Raw genomic sequence first — 20,000 nt, forward strand, 5'->3', positions numbered from 1 at the left:
AGTGGAAAGGCTTCACTGCAGCACAGTGGAAAGGCTTCATTGCAGAACAGTGGAAAGGCTTCACTGCAGCACAGTGGAAAGGCTTCACTGCAGCACAGTGGAAAGGCTTCACTGCAGAACAGTGGAAAGGCTTCACTGCAGCACAGTGGAAAGGCTTCACTGCAGCACAGTGGAAAGGCTTCACTGCAGCACAGTGGAAAGGCTTCACTGCACAACAGTGGAAAGCCTTCACTGCACAACAGTGGAAAGCCTTCACTGCACAACAGTGGAAAGCCTTCACTGCACAACAGTGGAAAGGCTTCACTGCACAACAGTGGAAAGGCTTCACTGCAGAACAGTGGAAAGGCTTCACTGCAGAACAGTGGAAAGGCTTCACTGCAGGACAGTGGAAAGGCTTCACTGCACAACAGTGGAAAGCCTTCACTGCACAACAGTGGAAAGGCTTCACTGCAGAACAGTGGAAAGGCTTCACTGCAGCACAGTGGAAAGGCTTCACTGCAGCACAGTGGAAAGGCTTCACTGCAGAACAGTGGAAAGGCTTCACTGCAGCACAGTGGAAAGGCTTCACTGCAGCACAGTGGAAAGGCTTCACTGCAGAACAGTGGAAAGGCTTTACTGCAGCACAGTGGAAAGGCTTCACTGCAGAACAGTCGAAAGGCTTTACTGCAGCACAGTGGAAAGACTTCACTGCAGCACAGTGGAAAGGCTTTACTGCAGCACAGTGGAAAGACTTCACTGCAGCACAGTGGAAAAGCTTCACTGCAGCACAGTGGAAAGGCTTCACTGCAGCACAGTGGAAAGGCTTAGTCCTGACCAATGGTAGCAGCATAATTCAGACTGCAAATATGATTTCCTGAAAAGCTGCGGGTTAGAGTCTTCTATTCGTACGGGTTAGTTAAGTTAACGAGAATTTAATGAGGATATTTAAGGTCCAGAAATGTACTGGCACACATAATACTGTTCCTGAAAAGCCTTTTAAAAAAAAATAATATCTAACTAATTTTCTAGAACACTTACGTTTGACTCTGCTATTGCGATAGTGTAACAGACCAATGTGGACAGAGAGTGAGCTGTAATAAGGGCGTGTGGATTATGCAGTGCAGAGGTGAGAACACGACAAACCCGCACTACAAAAACCCAGGGGTTAGGCTGTAGAACTCTCACATACAACATGCTACAATAGCTGAAGAGATCTTACACTCAAATGAAATACACAGGTTTACTTACGGGTCTGTGACTTAAATTCATTGGTTTTTTTACCTTCGCATTGAACTCTGCCAGGAAGTCAAAGTGTTTCTTGAGGTCAGTGGCAAGAATGGCCTCTATGACCAGGAAGCGAAAGCGTTTGAACTCCACGTGGTCCAGGTTGACGAGGAAGTTATACTCCGGACGGGACATGAACAGATTCCAGGCAGAGGCGGCGTGGTGGTTCTCGAGCACCGACCTGTCGTTATACAACACTGCCTGGAGAGGGGAAGATAGGATGCGAGAGGATCAGGTCAGAGATCTACCCATACAGTTCCACAACACATAACAACAGCAATCCAAGTCCTTTTCAATGTTGTACCACTATTGTCCTGATCCCTAAAATAAAATCTCTGCTCTCCATGCAGACAACAGTTCAACATATGACTCTGAAGATTTTTTTTTGTTTTTGTTCACTTGAGCCGGAAGTGCTCTGACAGAGAAGTGGTGTACCTGTGGTGCACTTGTGGCCACCAGGAAGGCGTTAGTCCTGCCAGGGTGGTCGTAGTCATGCATGGCTGCTGCTACGTAGAGAGCCATGAGCTCCAGGGCTGGGATGAGCCCCGACAGGCAACCATACCCATCCTCCGACACGCTGTAGGTCTTCGACACCAGGTAGCCCATGTGACTGTGCGTGATGCCACTGTCAGAGTCTGGCAGAGCCAAGGAGAAAGAGAGAGGCAGAGGTAGAGGCAGAGGTAGAGGTAGAGGGAGAGGGAGAAGTAGAGGGAGAGGGAGAGGGAGAGGGAGAGGGAGAGGAGTGTAATAACAGTCTACTACCATGTCTGATTCACACCATAGTTCCAACCTGAACCACACTGTACCGGCTCAGGTAGTTTCTTTTTACATTGTCCTTTCCAGCACTATGGTGGCTGAAATATGCTAAACTGTGGTTTGGCTCAGTAGTGTGAAAAGTGTACCAGCAAGCACCCCCAAAGGCCCCAAACTCTCAACCTCTAAATCCACTTCAGCTCGGATCAAAGAGTTTGGGGGACTAAAGCTTTATAAATTAGGTTATGAAAATCTGGAGTTGGGAGAACTTTAATCTGGTTGCAATTTCATGCCCGCTCATGCATCGCTGAACTTCAAATAGTATTTGGTACTCAGAGACAGCATACAAAATGGAACCATATTCCCTTTTATAGTGCACTAGTTTTGACTAAAAGTAGTGCACTAGTTTTGACTAAAAGTATTGCACCATAAAAGGGAATATGGTTCCATTTGGGATGCAGCCAGACGCCGAGCCCCCAGTCTGATAAGAACAGCTGAGAGCATTGACGAGACTGTAACAAACATGTTGATCTTTAATGAGACGACTTACAAAACAGTAACTAGAGATGATAGGTATAGGCTGAATTAAATAAAGGGCCAAAGTTAATCTGATTGTTACAAATTCTATTAAGAGTCTTTAACATAGCAATCTATTATTAAATAATACTTGACTCTTTAAGTCTCTTCGGTTTGTACAAAATCTAAATCTTACACAAGTTGACAATCATAACTAACATAATGATGTTATATTAAAAACAGGAGAAAACAAACAATTGGTTGTCTTCTAATAGAGTCAAAATTCAAGTTATCAATAAATAACGTTTCAATCTCCTGATGCCAAATCAAGCAAGAGCCATGATGATTCAATTAGACTGGGTTGTAATTCAAATCACTTTTTAATTACATTTATTATTTAACCTTTTATTTAACTAGGTAAGTCAGTTCAACCCTGGCTCCCACCTGAGTCGCTGGCAGAGCAATGGTCAGTGATGAGGCTGGGCAGACCTGGTACGGCCTGGGTAGTGAGGTACCAGACAGCATGGAGAACGTCTGTAGCGTGGATTCTGTTGTGATCTGGATTGATTGATTTAAAAAAATAATATTAATAATTGGTACAATTCAATATATTTACCAAGACTAGAGAGCGAAAGGGAGAGAATATGAGACATTTCAGTAGTGATAACTTCCACTAGGCCACACTGTCTCTGTTTCTGCTGTAGAGTGAAAAGGATATGGAGAGATTGTACCGTAAACTAGTGTTAATGGAGAGTTGATTGAAAAATGGTGTAACATCGCCCTCTTGCGGAATACTGATGGTATGACACTTTTAACTCAACTTCAATATACTAAGGAAAACAAACAAACAGTTTCCCGGGCACAGATTAAGTCTAGTGCTGGACTAAAAATGTACTCTACTAGGCTTAATCTGTGTCTGCAAAACAGAGTCATTAAGGCAAAACATGAACTTTTAAGAGAGCAGTCATTAAGTTAAAACAGGTTCTTACATGGTATATCTCTGTAGCCATTCTCCAAAGCATGGAAGTAGTTCATGAATTCGTGAACCGGGATCTTGAAGGTCTCAAAAAGTCCTGTGTCTTCAAAAAGCCTGTGAGAGACCTGGAACGAACACAGAGAGTTAGAGAGCTCACAGAACCAATCACATTCTCACCCTTCAGACAGACTCTTTGATTGACACTGAATGGTCTATGGGCATATAGACAGCCTCATTCTCATAGACGTCTCGACACTCGCTTTAACTGTACAGATATTATTAATTTATTCTGTGACGCACCCAACCTGACACACATCACAGACTGGGAGCAACGTAGCACCCCTGAAAGACTTAGGGGTAAAGTGCCTTGCTCAAGGGCACAACAACAGTAGTATGCAGAGATATTGAAGTTGGTAACCCTCCGGCTGTACAGATCACTCCCTGTAGATTTCCCTGCACGCAACTCATAGGGTTCGAACCAGCAACCCACCAGTTACCTGCCCACTTCTCTAACCTTGAGGATACCGCTTCTGTCTCAAACAACCAATCAGATTCTCACCAGACAAACACACTTTGATTGACACAGTGCCTGCTCAATGATAGATGGTTGACCATCAGCCTGTCTAATTGGTTGTTTCTCTAACCTGGCTGAGAATGCTTCAATGGCTGAAGATGAACTATTCTAACCTGTCCTCACCTGGTAACATCTGCCCTGACTAGACTGTACAGTACCTGTCCTCACCTGGTTACAGCTCCCCTGACTAGACTGTACAGTACCTGTCCTCACCTGGTTACATCTCCCCTGACTAGACTGTACAGTACCTGTCCTCACCTGGTTACATCTCACCTGACTAGACTGTACAGTACCTGTCCTCACCTGGTTACATCTCCCTGACTAGACTGTACAGTACCTGTCCTCACCTGGTTACAGCTCCCTGACTAGACTGTACAGTACCTGTCCTCACCTGGTTACATCTCCCTGACTAGACTGTACAGTACCTGTCCTCACCTGGTTACATCTCCCTGACTAGACTGTACAGTACCTGTCCTCACCTGGTTACATCTCACCTGACTAGACTGTACAGTACCTGTCCTCACCTGGTTACATCTCACCTGACTAGACTGGACAGTACCTGTCCTCACCTGGTTACATCTCCCCTGACTAGACTGTACAGTACCTGTCCTCACCTGGTTACAGCTCCCCTGACTAGACTGTACAGTACCTGTCCTCACCTGGTTACATCTCCCCTGACTAGACTGTACAGTACCTGTCCTCACCTGGTTACATCTCACCTGACTAGACTGTACAGTACCTGTCCTCACCTGGTTACATCTCACCTGACTAGACTGGACAGTACCTGTCCTCACCTGGTTACATCTCCCCTGACTAGACTGTACAGTACCTGTCCTCACCTGGTTACAGCTCCCCTGACTAGACTGTACAGTACCTGTCCTCACCTGGTTACATCTCCCCTGACTACACTGTACAGTACCTGTCCTCACCTGGTTACATCTCACCTGACTAGACTGTACAGTACCTGTCCTCACCTGGTTACATCTCCCCTGACTAGACTGTACAGTACCTGTCCTCACCTAGTTACAGCTCCCCTGACTAGACTGGACAGTACCTGTCCTCACCTGGTTACAGCTCCCCTGACTAGACTGTACAGTACCTGTCCTCACCTGGTTACATCTCACCTGACTAGACTGTACAGTAGCTGGTCTCACCTGGTTACAGCTCACTTGACTAGACTGTACAGTAGCTGGTCTCACCTGGTTACAGCTCACCTGACTAGGCTGTACAGTAGCTGGTCTCACCTGGTTACATCTCACCTGACTAGACTGTACAATACCTGTCCTCACCTGGTTACATCTCACCTGACTAGACTGTACAGTAGCTGGTCTCACCTGGTTACATCTCACTTGACTAGACTGTACAGTAGCTGGTCTGACCTGGTTACATCTCACCTGACTAGACTGTACAGTAGCTGGTCTCACCTGGTTACATCTCACCTGACTAGACTGTACAGTAGCTGGTCTCACCTAGTTACAGCTCACCTGACTAGGCTGTACAGTAGCTGGTCTCACCTGGTTACATCTCACCTGACTAGACTGTACAGTAGCTGGTCTCACCTGGTTACAGCTCACCTGACTAGGCTGTACAGTAGCTGGTCTCACCTGGTTACATCTCACCTGACTAGGCTGTACAGTAGCTGGTCTCACCTGACTAGACTGTACAGTAGCTGGTCTCACCTGGTTACTGTTAAACGGACTAGACTGTACAGTAGCTGGTCTCACCTGGTTACATCTCACCTGACTAGGCTGTACAGTAGCTGGTCTCACCTGGTTACAGCTCACCTGACTAGACTGTACAGTAGCTGGTCTCACCTGGTTACTTCTAAACTGACTAGACTGTACAGTAGCTGGTCTCACCTGGTTACATCTCACCTGACTAGGCTGTACAGTAGCTGGTCTCACCTAGTTACATCTCACCTGACTAGACTGTACAGTAGCTGGTCTCACCTGGTTACATCTCACCTGACTAGACTGTACAGTAGCTGGTCTCACCTGGTTACAGCTCACCTGACTAGACTGTACAATACCTGTCCTCACCTGGTTACATCTCACCTGACTAGACTGTACAGTAGCTGGTCTCACCTGGTTACAGCTCACTTGACTAGACTGTACAGTAGCTGGTCTCACCTGGTTACAGCTCACCTGACTAGGCTGTACAGTAGCTGGTCTCACCTAGTTACATCTCACCTGACTAGGCTGTACAGTAGCTGGTCTCACCTGACTAGACTGTACAGTAGCTGGTCTCACCTGGTTACTGCTAAACTGACTAGACTGTACAGTAGCTGGTCTCACCTGGTTACATCTCACCTGACTAGGCTGTACAGTAGCTGGTCTCACCTGGTTACAGCTCACCTGACTAGACTGTACAGTAGCTGGTCTCACCTGGTTACTTCTAAACTGACTAGACTGTACAGTAGCTGGTCTCACCTGGTTACATCTCACCTGACTAGGCTGTACAGTAGCTGGTCTCACCTAGTTACATCTCACCTGACTAGACTGTACAGTAGCTGGTCTCACCTGGTTACATCTCCCCTGACTAGACTGGACAGTACCTGTCCTCACCTGGTTGCAGCTCCCCTGACTAGACTGTACAGTACCTGTCCTCACCTGGTTACATCTCACCTGACTAGACTGTACAGTACCTGGTCTCACCTGGTTACATCTCACCTGACTAGGCTGTACAGTAGCTGGTCTCACCTGGTTACATCTCACCTGACTAGACTGTACAATACCTGTCCTCACCTGGTTACATCTCACCTGACTAGACTGTACAGTAGCTGGTCTCACCTGGTTACAGCTCACTTGACTAGACTGTACAGTAGCTGGTCTCACCTGGTTACAGCTCACCTGACTAGGCTGTACAGTAGCTGGTCTCACCTGGTTACATCTCACCTGACTAGACTGTACAATACCTGTCCTCACCTGGTTACATCTCACCTGACTAGACTGTACAGTAGCTGGTCTCACCTGGTTACATCTCACTTGACTAGACTGTACAGTAGCTGGTCTCACCTGGTTACATCTCACCTGACTAGACTGTACAGTAGCTGGTCTCACCTGGTTACATCTCACCTGACTAGACTGTACAGTAGCTGGTCTCACCTGGTTACATCTCACCTGACTAGACTGTACAGTAGCTGGTCTCACCTGGTTACAGCTCACCTGACTAGGCTGTACAGTAGCGGGTCTCACCTGGCTGAGGATGCGGCCACATTTGCCCTGGGTCTTCTCCATCAAGCTGAAGATGGGGAAGTTCCATTGGTTGAGGTGGCTCATTAGGGGCTCCAAGTCCTCCATCACTAACGGCTCTGGGGCCAGCTGGGGCTTTTCCTACAGAGGCCACATGTTATAAGCCTTTATAATGTCTTTATGAACATTTATATTGTCTTATTAAATATCAGAGAATGTTCTCTCTCTCTCTACTGTAGGTCATAAACATGTCATAAGGGGGTCAGATAGAGACGGTGGGTGGTGCCAATCTACTGTAGGTCATAAACATGTCATAAGGGGGTCAGATAGAGACGGCTGATGGTGCCAATCTACTGTAGGTCGTCAACATGTCATAAGGGGGTCAGATATAGACGGTGGGTGGTGCCAATCTACTGTAGGTCATAAACATGTCATAAGGGGGTCAGATAGAGACAGCTGATGGTGCCAATCTACTGTAGGTCATAAACATGTCATAAGGGGGTCAGATATAGACGGTGGGTGGTGCCAATCTACTGTAGGTCATAAACATGCCATAAGGGGGTCTTGTTATGTTATGTTGTTAGGAAATGAACTTTTGTCTTCCGACGTGGTTGTGCCTCTGCCTGAGGAATAAGCCAATAATAACCCTCAAATCCAATTCTAGACAGCCAGCTCCACTGTATTTGATCATTATTCACCTGTAATCATGGACTGAAGTACACCTGGGACACAAGGTTGATGCAATTAATTATCAGGTGGAACAGAAAACCAGCAGTATTCCCGGATCTCGTAGGGTAAGGGTTGAATACCACTGGCCTAAAAGATTTAGACCTAGAAGTGTGAAAACTAGAGCTCTAGAAAACTAGAGCTACCTCTACGGTTGCTGTGCCTGTTTCTCACCTCTGCAGGTAGCATGATGAGGTTTTGGGGGGTGTTTTTGCCCCCTTCTGCGTCCCCCTCCTCTGTCGGCGCTACGTCGCTGCTGTCGCTGTGGTTGGCCTCGTGGGTACTGTCGTAGTCTGACGATGCCACCACCTGATCCTCTGATTGGGGTACAGAGAAAGCGTTACCATGGAGATAGGACAACACCTTCAAAGCATTCAACACTGCTGCAAAACACATCACACCTCTCTGTTGTGAGACAGGATCAGCCTGGTATCAGATCTGCTTGTGTTGTCTTCCCAACTAACTCCTATGGTCATTGTCTCACCATGGAGACGGGATTCCCACAAAGCATTCAACACTGCTGCAAAACACATCACACCTCTCTGTTGTGAGACAGGATCAGCCTGGTATCAGATCTGCTTGTGTTGTCTTCCCAACTAACTCCTATGGTCATTGTCTCACCATGGAGACGGGATTCCCACAAAGCATACAACACTGCTGCAAAAACACATCACACCTCTCTGTTGTGAGACAGGATCAGCCTGGTATCAGATCTGCTTGTGTTGTCTTCCCAACTAACTCCTATGGTCATTGTCTCACCATGGAGACGGGATTCCCACAAAGCATTCAACACTGCTGCAAAACACATCACACCTCTCTGTTGTGAGACAGGATCAGCCTGGTATCAGATCTGCTTGTGTTGTCTTCCCAACTAACTCCTATGGTCATTGTCTCACCATGGAGACGTAATTCCCACAAAGCATTCAACACTGCTGCAAAGCACACACACACGTAATATCCACTCTGGGACAGGAGTATCCATTTCATACAATCATTGTCCTCTCTAGCACAGTTCCTGTGATGGACGCATAACCAAGCCAGAGCAGTGCAATACAGCTTGGCTCAATGATGTGGAAGGAAAGGTAACACTGGCAGAGATGACAAGCTAAACGATAGAAGAAGGTAGGCAAAACCAGTGGACAGAGGAGTCCATGAGTACAGTACAGCTCAGCTCAATAGTTTGAAAACGGTAGTGGTGTGGAAGGGGAAGGTAGCACTGGCAGAGATGAGAAGCTCAGTTAAAAGGATGGTTGTACCTGTCCGGTGTATCCTGTCCCCTTTGTCCATGGATCCCTCCCCATGGCTCAGCTTTATGTACGGTCTCCCACAGCTGTGGTAAAGGAAAGTTAGAGGTCAGAGGTCAGACAGAAGTGAATATCTTTTCATCAAGTACATCTATCAATGAATGACGCTAGCTCTTAGATATTGTGGGCACCTGAATATGCCTTATTAAAACACTGGCCTTAGAAACTTTTTGATGTGTACTGTACAGTGTGTCTATGACATACAGTGCTTTCGAAAAGTATTCAGATCCCTTGGCTTTTTCCACATTTTGTTACATTACAGCCTGATTCCAAAATTGATTAAATAAAAAAAATCCTCAACAATCTACACACAATATCCCATAATGGCAAAGCAAAAACAGTTTTTTAGAAATTTTAGCAAAGGTATTAAAAAAAAAACAGAAATACCTTATTTACATAAGTATTCAGACCCTTTGCTATGAGACTCGAAATTGAGCTCAAGGTCCTTGGTCAGGGAAAACCAGACTGAAGCCACTCCTCAGAAAAAGGCACATGACAGCCCGCTTGAAGTTTGCCAAAAGGCACCTAAAAAAAGGCACCTAAAGACTCTCAGACCACGAGAAATAAGATTATCTGGTCTGATGAAACCAAGATTAAACTCTTTTGCCTGAATGTTAAGAGTCACGTCTGGAGGAAACCTGGCACCATCCCGGTGAAGCATGGTGGTGGCAGCATCATGCTGTTGGGGTGTTTTTCAGCGGCAGGGACTGGGAGACTAGACAGGATCGAGGGAACAATGAATGGAGCAAAGTACAGAGAGATCCTTGATGAAAACCTGCTGTAGAGTGCTCAGGATCTAAGACTGGGGCGAAGGTTCACCTTCCAACAGGACAACAACCCTAAGCACACAGCCAAGACAATGCAGGAGTGGCTTCGGGACAAGTCTCTGAATGTCCTTGAGAGGCCCAGCCAGAACCCGGTCTTGAACCTGATCAAACATCTCTGGAGAGACCTGAAAATAGCTGTGCAGCGACGTTCCCTATCCAACCTGACAGAGCTTCAGAGGATCTGCAGAGAAAAATGGTGGAAACCCAAATACATGTGCCCCAAGCTTGTCATCAATTCCAAATAACGATGTGACATGACTTGATCAACACTATTCTACGGCCCAGATTCTATTGTGTTCTAAAGGAGTCAGTTAGAAGACGTGAGGAGAACCATTTGAGTCAAAGGAACAATCGTTTCATCATGCACATCATGAAATCAAGTTAATATTTCAGCTCTCTCTCTCTCTCATTCTCTCTCTCTCGTATTGCTTGGCAGACTGTTCCGTCCAACAATATCTGTAATCTCTAAGCAAACTCATACCACAAAACAAACTGAAAATGCTGAAATTCAACACGACTTCAGTGAAGGAGCAAATATTAATAAACCCCCCCACACACACAAACAAGTGTTGAAAAAATTAGTTTGTTGTCTGTGGCTCCAGCTGTCAGTTGGTCAGACAGTTTACTGGTTTCCTACTGGGCTGTCCACGCATTAAAAATAGCATGGTTTCCTACTGGGCTGTCCACCCATTAAAAATAGCATGGTTTCCTACTGGGCTGTCCACCCATTAAAAATAGCATAGTTTCCTACTGGGCTGTCCACCCATTAAAAATAGCACTGGGCTGTCCACCCATTAAAAATAGCATGGTTTCCTACCCGGCTGTCCACCCATTAAAAAAGCATGGTTTCCTACTGGGCTGTCCACCCATTAAAAATAGCATGGTTTCCTACTGGGCTGTCCACCCATTAAAAATAGCATGGTTTCCTACTGGGCCGTCCACCCATTAAAAATAGCATCGTTTCCTACTGGGCTGTCAACCCATTAAAAATAGCATGGTTTCCTACTGGGCTGTCCACCCATTAAAAAGAGCATGGTTTCCTACTGGGCTGTCCACCCATTAAAAATAGCATGGTTTCCTACTGGGCTGTCCACCCATTAAAAATAACATTCACAGAAGCTGAAATAGCATTTTTAATTAATGAACTTTATGAATTAACCCATTAACACGAACGCACAGAGAAATCTGAACACAAAATAAAACAAAATACATCAGAACCACGAACTGACTTTAAACGGACTAATAAAGAATGGCTCGAACATGGAAATGCATACACACTAACACAGACACACACACACACACACACACACACACACACACACACACACACACACACTTTCCTAACACAGGGTCTCTTTTTGTTTCAAGATTTATGATGAGACTTTGGATTGAGTTGACAGCAACATCCAATTATTTGGATAATGGTGTCTTTAATTGGTGTGGGACTAGTCACTGTCTGCGCGGAAAACTGAACTCTCCAATTCTTCAAAATTTCATTAAAAAGCAACAAAATTAATTTAAAGCTCTTTTAGCCCCCAAACCGCCTGTCTCCCCATCCGCCTGTCCACCCCATCCGCCTGTCCCCCAACAGCATGTCCCCCCATCCGCCTGTACCCCCCCAACCGCCTGTCCCCCAACCGCCTGTCCCCCCAACCGCCTGTCCCCCCCAACCGCCTGTCCCCCCCAACTGCCTGTCCCCCAACCGCCTGTCCCCCAACCGCCTGTCCTGCCAACCGCCTTCGTAGCCGACAGCCTGTCCCCCAAACGACTGTCCCCCAACAGCCTGTCCCCCAACCGCCTGTCCCCCAACCGCCTGTCCCCCAACCGCCTGTCCCCCAACCGCCTGTACCCCAACTGCCTGTCCCCCAACAGCCTGTCTCCCCAACCGCCTGTCCTCCCAACTGCCTGTCCCCCTAACAGCCTGTCCCCCAACCGCCTGTCCTCCCAACCGCCTGTCCCCCAACTGCCTGTCCCCCAACCGTCTCCGTAGCCGACCACCTGTCCCCCAACCGCCTTCGTAGCCGACCACCTGACACCCTCAACCGCCTTCGTAGCCGACCACCTGACCCCCAACCGCCTTCGTAGCCGACCACCTGACCCCCTCAACCGCCTTCGTAGCCGACCACCTGACCCCCTACCGCCTTCGTAGCCGACCACCTGACCCCTGAAAATAACAGACTAACTGTTTCCCCCTGCCAAACTTTCAAACATGTTTTATTCCACACCTGCTAGGCACACACACACACACACACACACACACACAACAAACACACACACACACACAGCACACACACACACACACACAAACGCACACATACACGCGCACACGCACACATACACGCGCACACACACACACACAAACACACGCACACACGCGCACACACGCAGCACACACGCACACACACGCACACACGCACACACACACACGCACACACACACACACGCACACATACATACACTGGATTGACCGTGCAAACTGCAAACACAACAGCGCTGTCTTTGTTGTGTGCTCAGGGTCATTAGGCTAAGGGTGGGTACCTACCCCCTGACTGATACATTTCCTCAGAACGAGACACACTACAAGCCTTTGTGCCCTGTGTAACACCATGCTTTAAGGGGCGAATCCGCACCTTAAACAATAACAAAGTGTCCTCCCCGCCACTATTTCATTAAAAAGCTGAGGGATCGGGCTAGAGAAATGTAACCAATCTCAAGTTCATAGACGGGCGCTATGGATGCAAGGCCCGAGGATCCATTATATGAAATTATAGTTTTCAACCATGTTGAGGGTAAACAGTCCAAAAATAGATGTAGCAACAGCAGATTGCCCCTTTAACTGCTGTCATTTCCTCTACCCCTACTCCAGGTTCTTCAGCATTTGGCAGGAGCTATTCTAACTTAAACCATCTAAAATGCATCAGACGGCAGCTGAGAGATGTGTTTAAGAGGTTTCTGGTGTCCTCAAAGTAACTTTCACTTGGGGTTGGATGTATGTTCAGTAAAAAAAATACTATAAAGTTCTGTATTGTATATTCTTACTCCAATCAGTTTGTGATCTGTCTGAGAGGGAAAGCTTCGCTGGGATGTTAGTCCGTGTGGTTCAGCTTTGCTTTGTTTTCAGCCTTGGGCCTAGATTCAATACGGACCACGGAAGATCCGCGTTATAGCGAGATTGATATTTAAAGGTCGCTTTCGATTAAGCCAACATATACAGCATTTACCGTGAATGCGGTCTTGCGAATGAGGAAATATTGATTTAAAAAGATAAATAGCCTTAAAGGGGGAGGGGGTAGATTGAATCTAGCCCTTAGTCTTTGTGGATAACTCAATGTGGTTCTAGTCAGTCCGTCAGTCAGTCAGTAGTTTGTTTGGGTCTGTTTGGTTCTAGTCAATCAGTCAGTAGTTTGTTTGGGTCTGTTTTGCTCTAGTCAGTCAGTCAGTGGTTTGTTTGGTTCTAGTCAGTCAGTCAGTAGTTTGTTTGGGTCTGTTTTGGTTCTAGTCAGTCAGTCAGTAGTTTGTTTGGGTCTGTTTTGCTCTAGTCAGTCAGTCAGTGGTTTGTTTGGTTCTAGTCAGTCAGTCAGTAGTTTGTTTGGGTCTGTTTTGCTCTAGTCAGTCAGTCAGTAGTTTGTTTGGTTCTAGTCAGTCAGTCAGTAGTTTGTTTAGGTTTGTTTAGTTCTAGTCAGTCTGTCATGCCCTGACCTTAGAGATCCTTTTTATGTCTCTATTTTGGTTTGGTCAGGGCGTGAGTTGGGGTGGGAATTCTATATTTTGTGTTTCTATGATTTTCTATTTCTATGTTTTGGCCGGGTATGGTTCTCAATCAGGGACAGCTATCGTTGTCTCTGATTGCAAACCATACTTAGGTACCCTTTTTTGTGGGAAGTTAACTTTGTTTGATGGCACATAGCCTTAAGCTTCATGGTTTGTTTTGTTGGCGTTGAATAAAAGAGAAAATGTCCCCCCCAACCGCCTGTCCCCCCTCCCGCCTGCTCACCACGCTGCACCTTGGTCTAGTTCTTTTAACGACCGTGACAGAACTTCCCACCACCAAAGGACCAAGCAGCATGGTCAGAGGTATGAGACAACCTGGGAGGAGTTAGAGAGGTGGTCGGTGAACCCAGGGAAAGTGCCAGAGCCCGCCTGGGATTCTATGGAGCAGTGCGAAGAGGGATACCGGAGAATGGAGTTTGCGAGACGAACACTGCTGGCAAGGAAGCCCGAGAGGCAGCCCCAACATTTTTTTTTGGTGGGGGGGAAAACGGGGAGTGTGGCTGAGTCGGGTTGGAGACCTGAGCCAACTCCCCGTGCTTACTGTGGCGGGCGTCGTACGGGTCAGGCACCATGTTATGCGGTGGTGCGCACGGTGTCTCCAGTACTCCAGTACTTAGCCAGGTGCACTACATCCCAGCTCCCTGCATCTGCCGGGCTAGGGTGAGCATCCAGCCAGGACGGATGGTGCCAGCCCTGCTCTCCAGACCTCCAGTACGTCTCTACGGCCCAGGATATCCTGCGCCGGCTCTGCGCACTGTGTCTCCAGTGCGTCTGCACAGCCCAGTGTATCCGGTGCCTCTGCCAAGGACAGGGCCTCCTGTATGTCTCTCCAGCCGGGTGAGGCCTATGCCTGCGCCTAGAACTAACTCTCCCATATGTCTCCCCAGCCTGGTGAGCCCTGTCGCAGCTCCACGTACCAGACTGCCCATACGTCTCCTCCCTCCAGTGATGATCCATGGCACAAAGCCTCCAATGATGATCCATGGCACGAAGCCTCCAGTGATGATCCAGGACAAGAAGCCTCCAGTGATGATCCAGGACAAGAAGCCTCCAGTGATGATCCAGGACAAGAAGCCTCCAATGATGATCCATGGCACGAAGCCTCCAGTGATGATCCAGGACAAGAAGCCTCCAGTGATGATCCAGGACAAGAAGCCTCCAGTGATGATCCAGGGCACGAAGCCTCCAGTGAGTAGTCATGGTAGGAAGCCTCCAACGACAGCCTCCAATCCGGAGCCTCCAACGACAGCCTCCAGTCCGGAGCCTCCAGCGACGACCGTGTCCAGTCTGGAGCCTCCAGCGACGACCGTCTCCAGTCCGGAGCCTCCAGCGACGACCGTCTCCAGTCCGGAGCCTCCAGCGACGACCGTCTCCAGTCCGGAGCCTCCAGCGACGACCATCTCCAGTCCCGTGCATCCAGCAATAAAAGAGAAAATGTACGCTCACCACGCTGCACCGTGGTCCAGTTCTTTTAACGGCCGTGACACAGTCAGTAGTTTGTTTGGTTCTAGTCAGTCAGTCTGTAATTTGTTTGGTTCTAGTCAGTCAGTCTGTCAGTAGTTTGTTTGGTTCTAGCCAGTCAGTCTGTCAGTAGTTTGTTTGGTTCTAGCCAGTCAGTAGTTTGTTTGGGTCTGTTTGGTTCTAGTCAGTCAGTCAGTAATTTGTTTGGTTCTAGTCAGTCAGTAATTTGTTTGGTTCTAGTCAGTCAGTCTGTCAGTAGTTTGTTTGGTTCTAGCCAGTCAGTCTGTCAGTAGTTTGTTTGGTTCTAGTCAGTCAGTCTGTCAGTATTTGTTTGGTTCTAGCCAGTCAGTAGTTTGTTTGGGTCTGTTTGGTTCTAGTCAGTCAGTAGTTTGTTTGGGTCTGTTTGGTTCAAGTCAGTCAGTCAGTAATTTGTTTGGTTCTAGTCAGTCAGTAATTTGTTTGGTTCTAGTCAGTCAGTAATTTAACACACACACACACACACTTTGTACACAAAGCCTTGTCGCACTGATGCCCTGTCTGCTGAACCTGCACCGCACGGCACTGAGGTCTGGCCACTTGTGAGCTAAACAGGACTAGACAATCATCTGACCACACACACACACACACACACCTGCCTATTAGCAAGCAGCAGTAGGACGAGCCATGGTAACATTAGATAGGAGACTAAACACTCTTCTGTAGCGAACTGAGTTTTTGTACTGTGTGTAGTTGGACCTTAAGGAACCTTCTATGGAACGGTAACCTTCTATGGAACGGTATCAGTCTAAAGAGCATCATTAGTCTCTGACATATAGTTCTTTGAAGCACCATTCAATTACCAAACTGTTTTGGTTTGCCAGGACCTACAAGAGTTAAGGGTGAGATGGAGGAACTGTTTTGGTTTCCCAGGACCTACACGAGTTAGGGGTGAGATGGAGGAACTGTTTTGGTTTGCCAGGACCTACACGAGTTAGGGGTGAGATGGAGGAACTGTTTTGGTTTCCCAGGACCTACACGAGTTAGGGGTGAGATGGAGGAACTGTTTTGGTTTGCCAGGACCTACAAGAGTTAGGGGTGAGATGGAGGAACTGTTTTGGTTTCCCAGGACCTACCCGAGTTAGGGGTGAGATGGAGGAACTGTTTTGGTTTGCCAGGACCTACACGAGTTAGGGGTGAGATGGAGGAACTGTTTTGGTTTGCCAGGACCTACACGAGTTAGGGTTGAGATGGAGGAAGAGCAGGATGGGAAATGGAGGTATCACTGTAAAAAAAAAAAATCTAGTTGTTTCAACTAATTATTATTAAGTAACTGGTTCCACAGACTTGTTAAGTTACTGAACTTTTTGATCAAAGTGTTACCTGGATTTCAAACTTTTAATTGTCTCACAAAGACACGGCGAACCAAAAATCTCAAATTTGGACTCATCAGACCAAAGCACAGATTACCACCGGTCTAATGTCCATTGCTCGTGTTTCTTGCCCCAAGCAAGTCTCTTCTTATTATTTGTGTCCTTTAGTAGAGGTTTCTTTACAGGAATTCGACCATGAAGGCCTGATTCACTCAGTCTCCTCTGAACAGTTGATGTTGTGTCTGTTACTTCAATTCTGTGAAGCATTTATTTGTGCTGAAATCTGAGGTGCAGTTAACTCTAATGAACTTATCTTCTGCAGCAGAGGTAACTCTGGGTCTTCCTTTCCTGTGGCGGTCCTCAGGAGAGCCAATTTCATCATAGCGGTTGATGGTTTTTGCGATTGCACTTGAGGAAACTATAAAAGTTCTTGAAATGTTCCTGGATTGACTGAGCTTCATGTCTGGAAGTAATGATGGATTGTAATTTGTCTTTGCTTATTTGAGCTGTTTTTGCCATAATATGGACTTGGTATTTTACCAAAGAGGGTTGTCTTCTGTATACCACCCCTACCTTGTCACAACACAACTGATTGGCTCAAACACATGAAGAAGGAAAGAAATTCCACAAATTAACTTTTAACAAGGCACACTTGTGAATTGAAACACATTCCAGGTGACTACCTCATGAAGCTGGTTGAGAGAATGCCAAGAGTGTGCTTAGCTGTCATCAAGGCAAAGGGTGGCTACTTTCAAGAATCTCAAATATAAATATAATTTGATTTGTTGAACATTTGTTGAACCCTGGTTTCTACATGATTCCATATGTAGCGGCAGGTAGTAGTTAGAGCGTTGGGCCAGTAACCGAAAGGTTGCTAGACTGAATCCCCGAGCTGACAAGGTACAAATCTGTCGTTCTACCCCTGAACAAGGCAGTTAACCCACTGTTCCTAGGCTGTCATTGTAAATAAGAATTTGTTCTTAACTGACTTACCTAGTTAAATAAATCTGTGTTATTTCATAGTTTTGATGTCTTCACTATTATTCTACAACGTAGAAAATAGTAAAAAAAAAAAAACATTGAATGAGTAGGTGTGTCCAAACTTTTGACTGGTACTGTATGAGACAAGATGAGCAAACACAGCATTTTACATTGACTGACTGTTTGCCTAAGTTTTCTCAAGTCGGAGCTAAGTTTGGGGCAACTAAACATTTTAAGTCAGGAAACACTTTAACCCGAAAAGTTGTGTAAAGTAAACAAAAAAACATCTGTGGAACTAGTTACTTAATAACAATAATGGAGGATGGATTGGAGGATGGATGAGGGGAAAGGCAGGGAAAGAACAGAAGGGTCTCTATTGTCTAATACATTCCGTGCTTCACCCTTACCCTCAAATCTGTAGGATCTTAATTGTGATATTACCATCACGGTTTTTCCTCCTTCATTTTCCATCGTGTCAGCATTCAGTAACGGACTAATTCAAGCAGAAATAACGCCAACTTTGAAGCTTTAAAGCTATATGCTCCGTATCAGTGCAACCAATCTGGATGTGGTTCTGGATAGGGAGGCCCTCCTCCTTCCATTCAGTTGAATACCTTTCTCCCACTGCACTAAACACACACACAGGCACATGCACACACACGGGCACGTAGACACACGCACACACTCTGCACAGCACTGCTGTTGTTATCTTCCCCACATCTGGAGCTAGTGTAGGTATTAGGTTGATTACTGGAAGAAGGTAGATGGAGTAGCTAGATTACTGGAAGAAGGTAGACAGAGTAGCTAGATTACTGGAAGAAGGTAGACGGAGTAGATAGATTATTGGAAGTAGCTAGACAGAGTAGCTAGATTACTGAATATAGGTAGACGGAGTAGCTAGATGACTGAATGTAGCTGGACGGAGTAGCTAGATGACTGAATGTAGCTGGACGGAGTAGCTAGATGACTGGACCTAGGTTGATATCGGAGTAGGTATATTACTGGATGTAGGTAGATTACTGGATGTAGGTAGATTACTGGAAGTAGGTAGATTACTGGATGAGGTAGATTACTGGATGAGGTAGATTACTGGATGAGGTAGATTACTGGATGTAGGTAGATTACTGGAAGTAGGTAGATTACTGGAAGTAGGTAGATTACTGGATGAGGTAGATTACTGGATGAGGTAGATTACTGGAAGTAGGTAGATTACTGGAAGTAGGTAGATTACTGGATGTAGGTAGATTACTGGATGTAGGTAGATTACTGGAAGTAGGTAGATTACTGGATGAGGTAGATTACTGGAAGTAGGTAGATTACTGGGTGAGGTAGATTACTGGATGAGGTAGATTACTGGATGAGGTAGATTACTGGATGTAGGTAGATTACTGGAAGTAGGTAGATTACTGGAAGTAGGCAGATTACTGGAAGTAGGCAGATTACTGGAAGTAGGTAGGGGGTAAACTGCGGCTGAGAGAGAGCGGTGCCAGTCTGCTGGGGTAAACTGCGGCTGAGAGAGAGGGGGGTGCGGGGAGTGTGTGCACGTCTGTGTGTGTGTGTGCATGTGTGTGTGTGTGTGTGTGTGTGTGTTTTTGGGAGGGGGTTGGGGGGTTGCTTGTAGAGTTCAATCAGAGTTTATTGTATGCCTCAGAACATTTAGATAAGCAAAGCGCAGGAACTTATGAGAAATCTCAGACCACATAACGATTATTCTTTCCTATCCTATCAAAGGAGGTTCATTTAACAACATTTACTTGGGTTCATATTTTCGGGAAGGGTTGTTTGTGACAACGGGTGAGTGGGGGAGGGGGGTTGAGTGGGGGGTTTGAGTGGGGGGTTTGAGTGAGAGGAAAACGGACATAAAGTACCTTTTTTTTTGTTAAAGAACTGTGTCTAATGAAAAATATATCACATTTTGGGGGGGGTTAAACTTGTCCTTTAAGTTTGTCTGAGGTTGTGTGAATGTTAGAGGAGGCCCATTAGGCTTACTTGGAGGCTTTAGTGTGTGTGTGTGTGTGTGTGTGTGTGTCTGTGTGTGTGTGTGTGTGTGTATAGTATGACTCACTCTCCAGTCTCCTCTAACCACTTAGGAAGTGAAGTGCAGTGCCTGCAGACTGAGGCTGGGTGAGGCTGGGTGAGGAGGAATGAGGCAGGGTGAGGCAGAATGAGGCAGAATGAGGCAGGGTGAGGCAGAAGGTGCAGACTGAGGCAGGGTGAGGCAGAATGAGGCAGGGTGAGGCAGGGTGAGGCAGAAGGTGCAGACTGAGGCAGGGTGAGGTAGAAGGTGCAGACTGAGGCAGGGTGAGGC

General features: G+C 46.6%; 1 protein-coding gene across 1 annotated transcript in view; it reads right to left on the reverse strand.

The window, feature by feature from the left end:
• The window catches only part of LOC112219050 (cGMP-inhibited 3',5'-cyclic phosphodiesterase A-like), a 221,420-nt gene that overhangs the window by 8,886 nt on the left and 192,534 nt on the right, over positions 1-20,000 (reverse strand). Inside the window, exons 6-12 of the mRNA XM_042301860.1 lie at positions 9,256-9,329; positions 8,174-8,316; positions 7,277-7,414; positions 3,522-3,633; positions 2,977-3,090; positions 1,699-1,898; positions 1,261-1,464 (exon numbers count right to left, since the gene is read on the reverse strand). Coding sequence (XP_042157794.1) covers positions 1,261-1,464; positions 1,699-1,898; positions 2,977-3,090; positions 3,522-3,633; positions 7,277-7,414; positions 8,174-8,316; positions 9,256-9,329 — 985 coding nt within the window. The remainder of the gene's footprint in view (positions 1-1,260; positions 1,465-1,698; positions 1,899-2,976; positions 3,091-3,521; positions 3,634-7,276; positions 7,415-8,173; positions 8,317-9,255; positions 9,330-20,000) is intronic.

The sequence above is a fragment of the Oncorhynchus tshawytscha genome, linkage group LG19 (genome assembly GCF_018296145.1).
Source record: "Oncorhynchus tshawytscha isolate Ot180627B linkage group LG19, Otsh_v2.0, whole genome shotgun sequence".
In the NCBI taxonomy this organism is placed as follows: domain Eukaryota; kingdom Metazoa; phylum Chordata; class Actinopteri; order Salmoniformes; family Salmonidae; genus Oncorhynchus; species Oncorhynchus tshawytscha.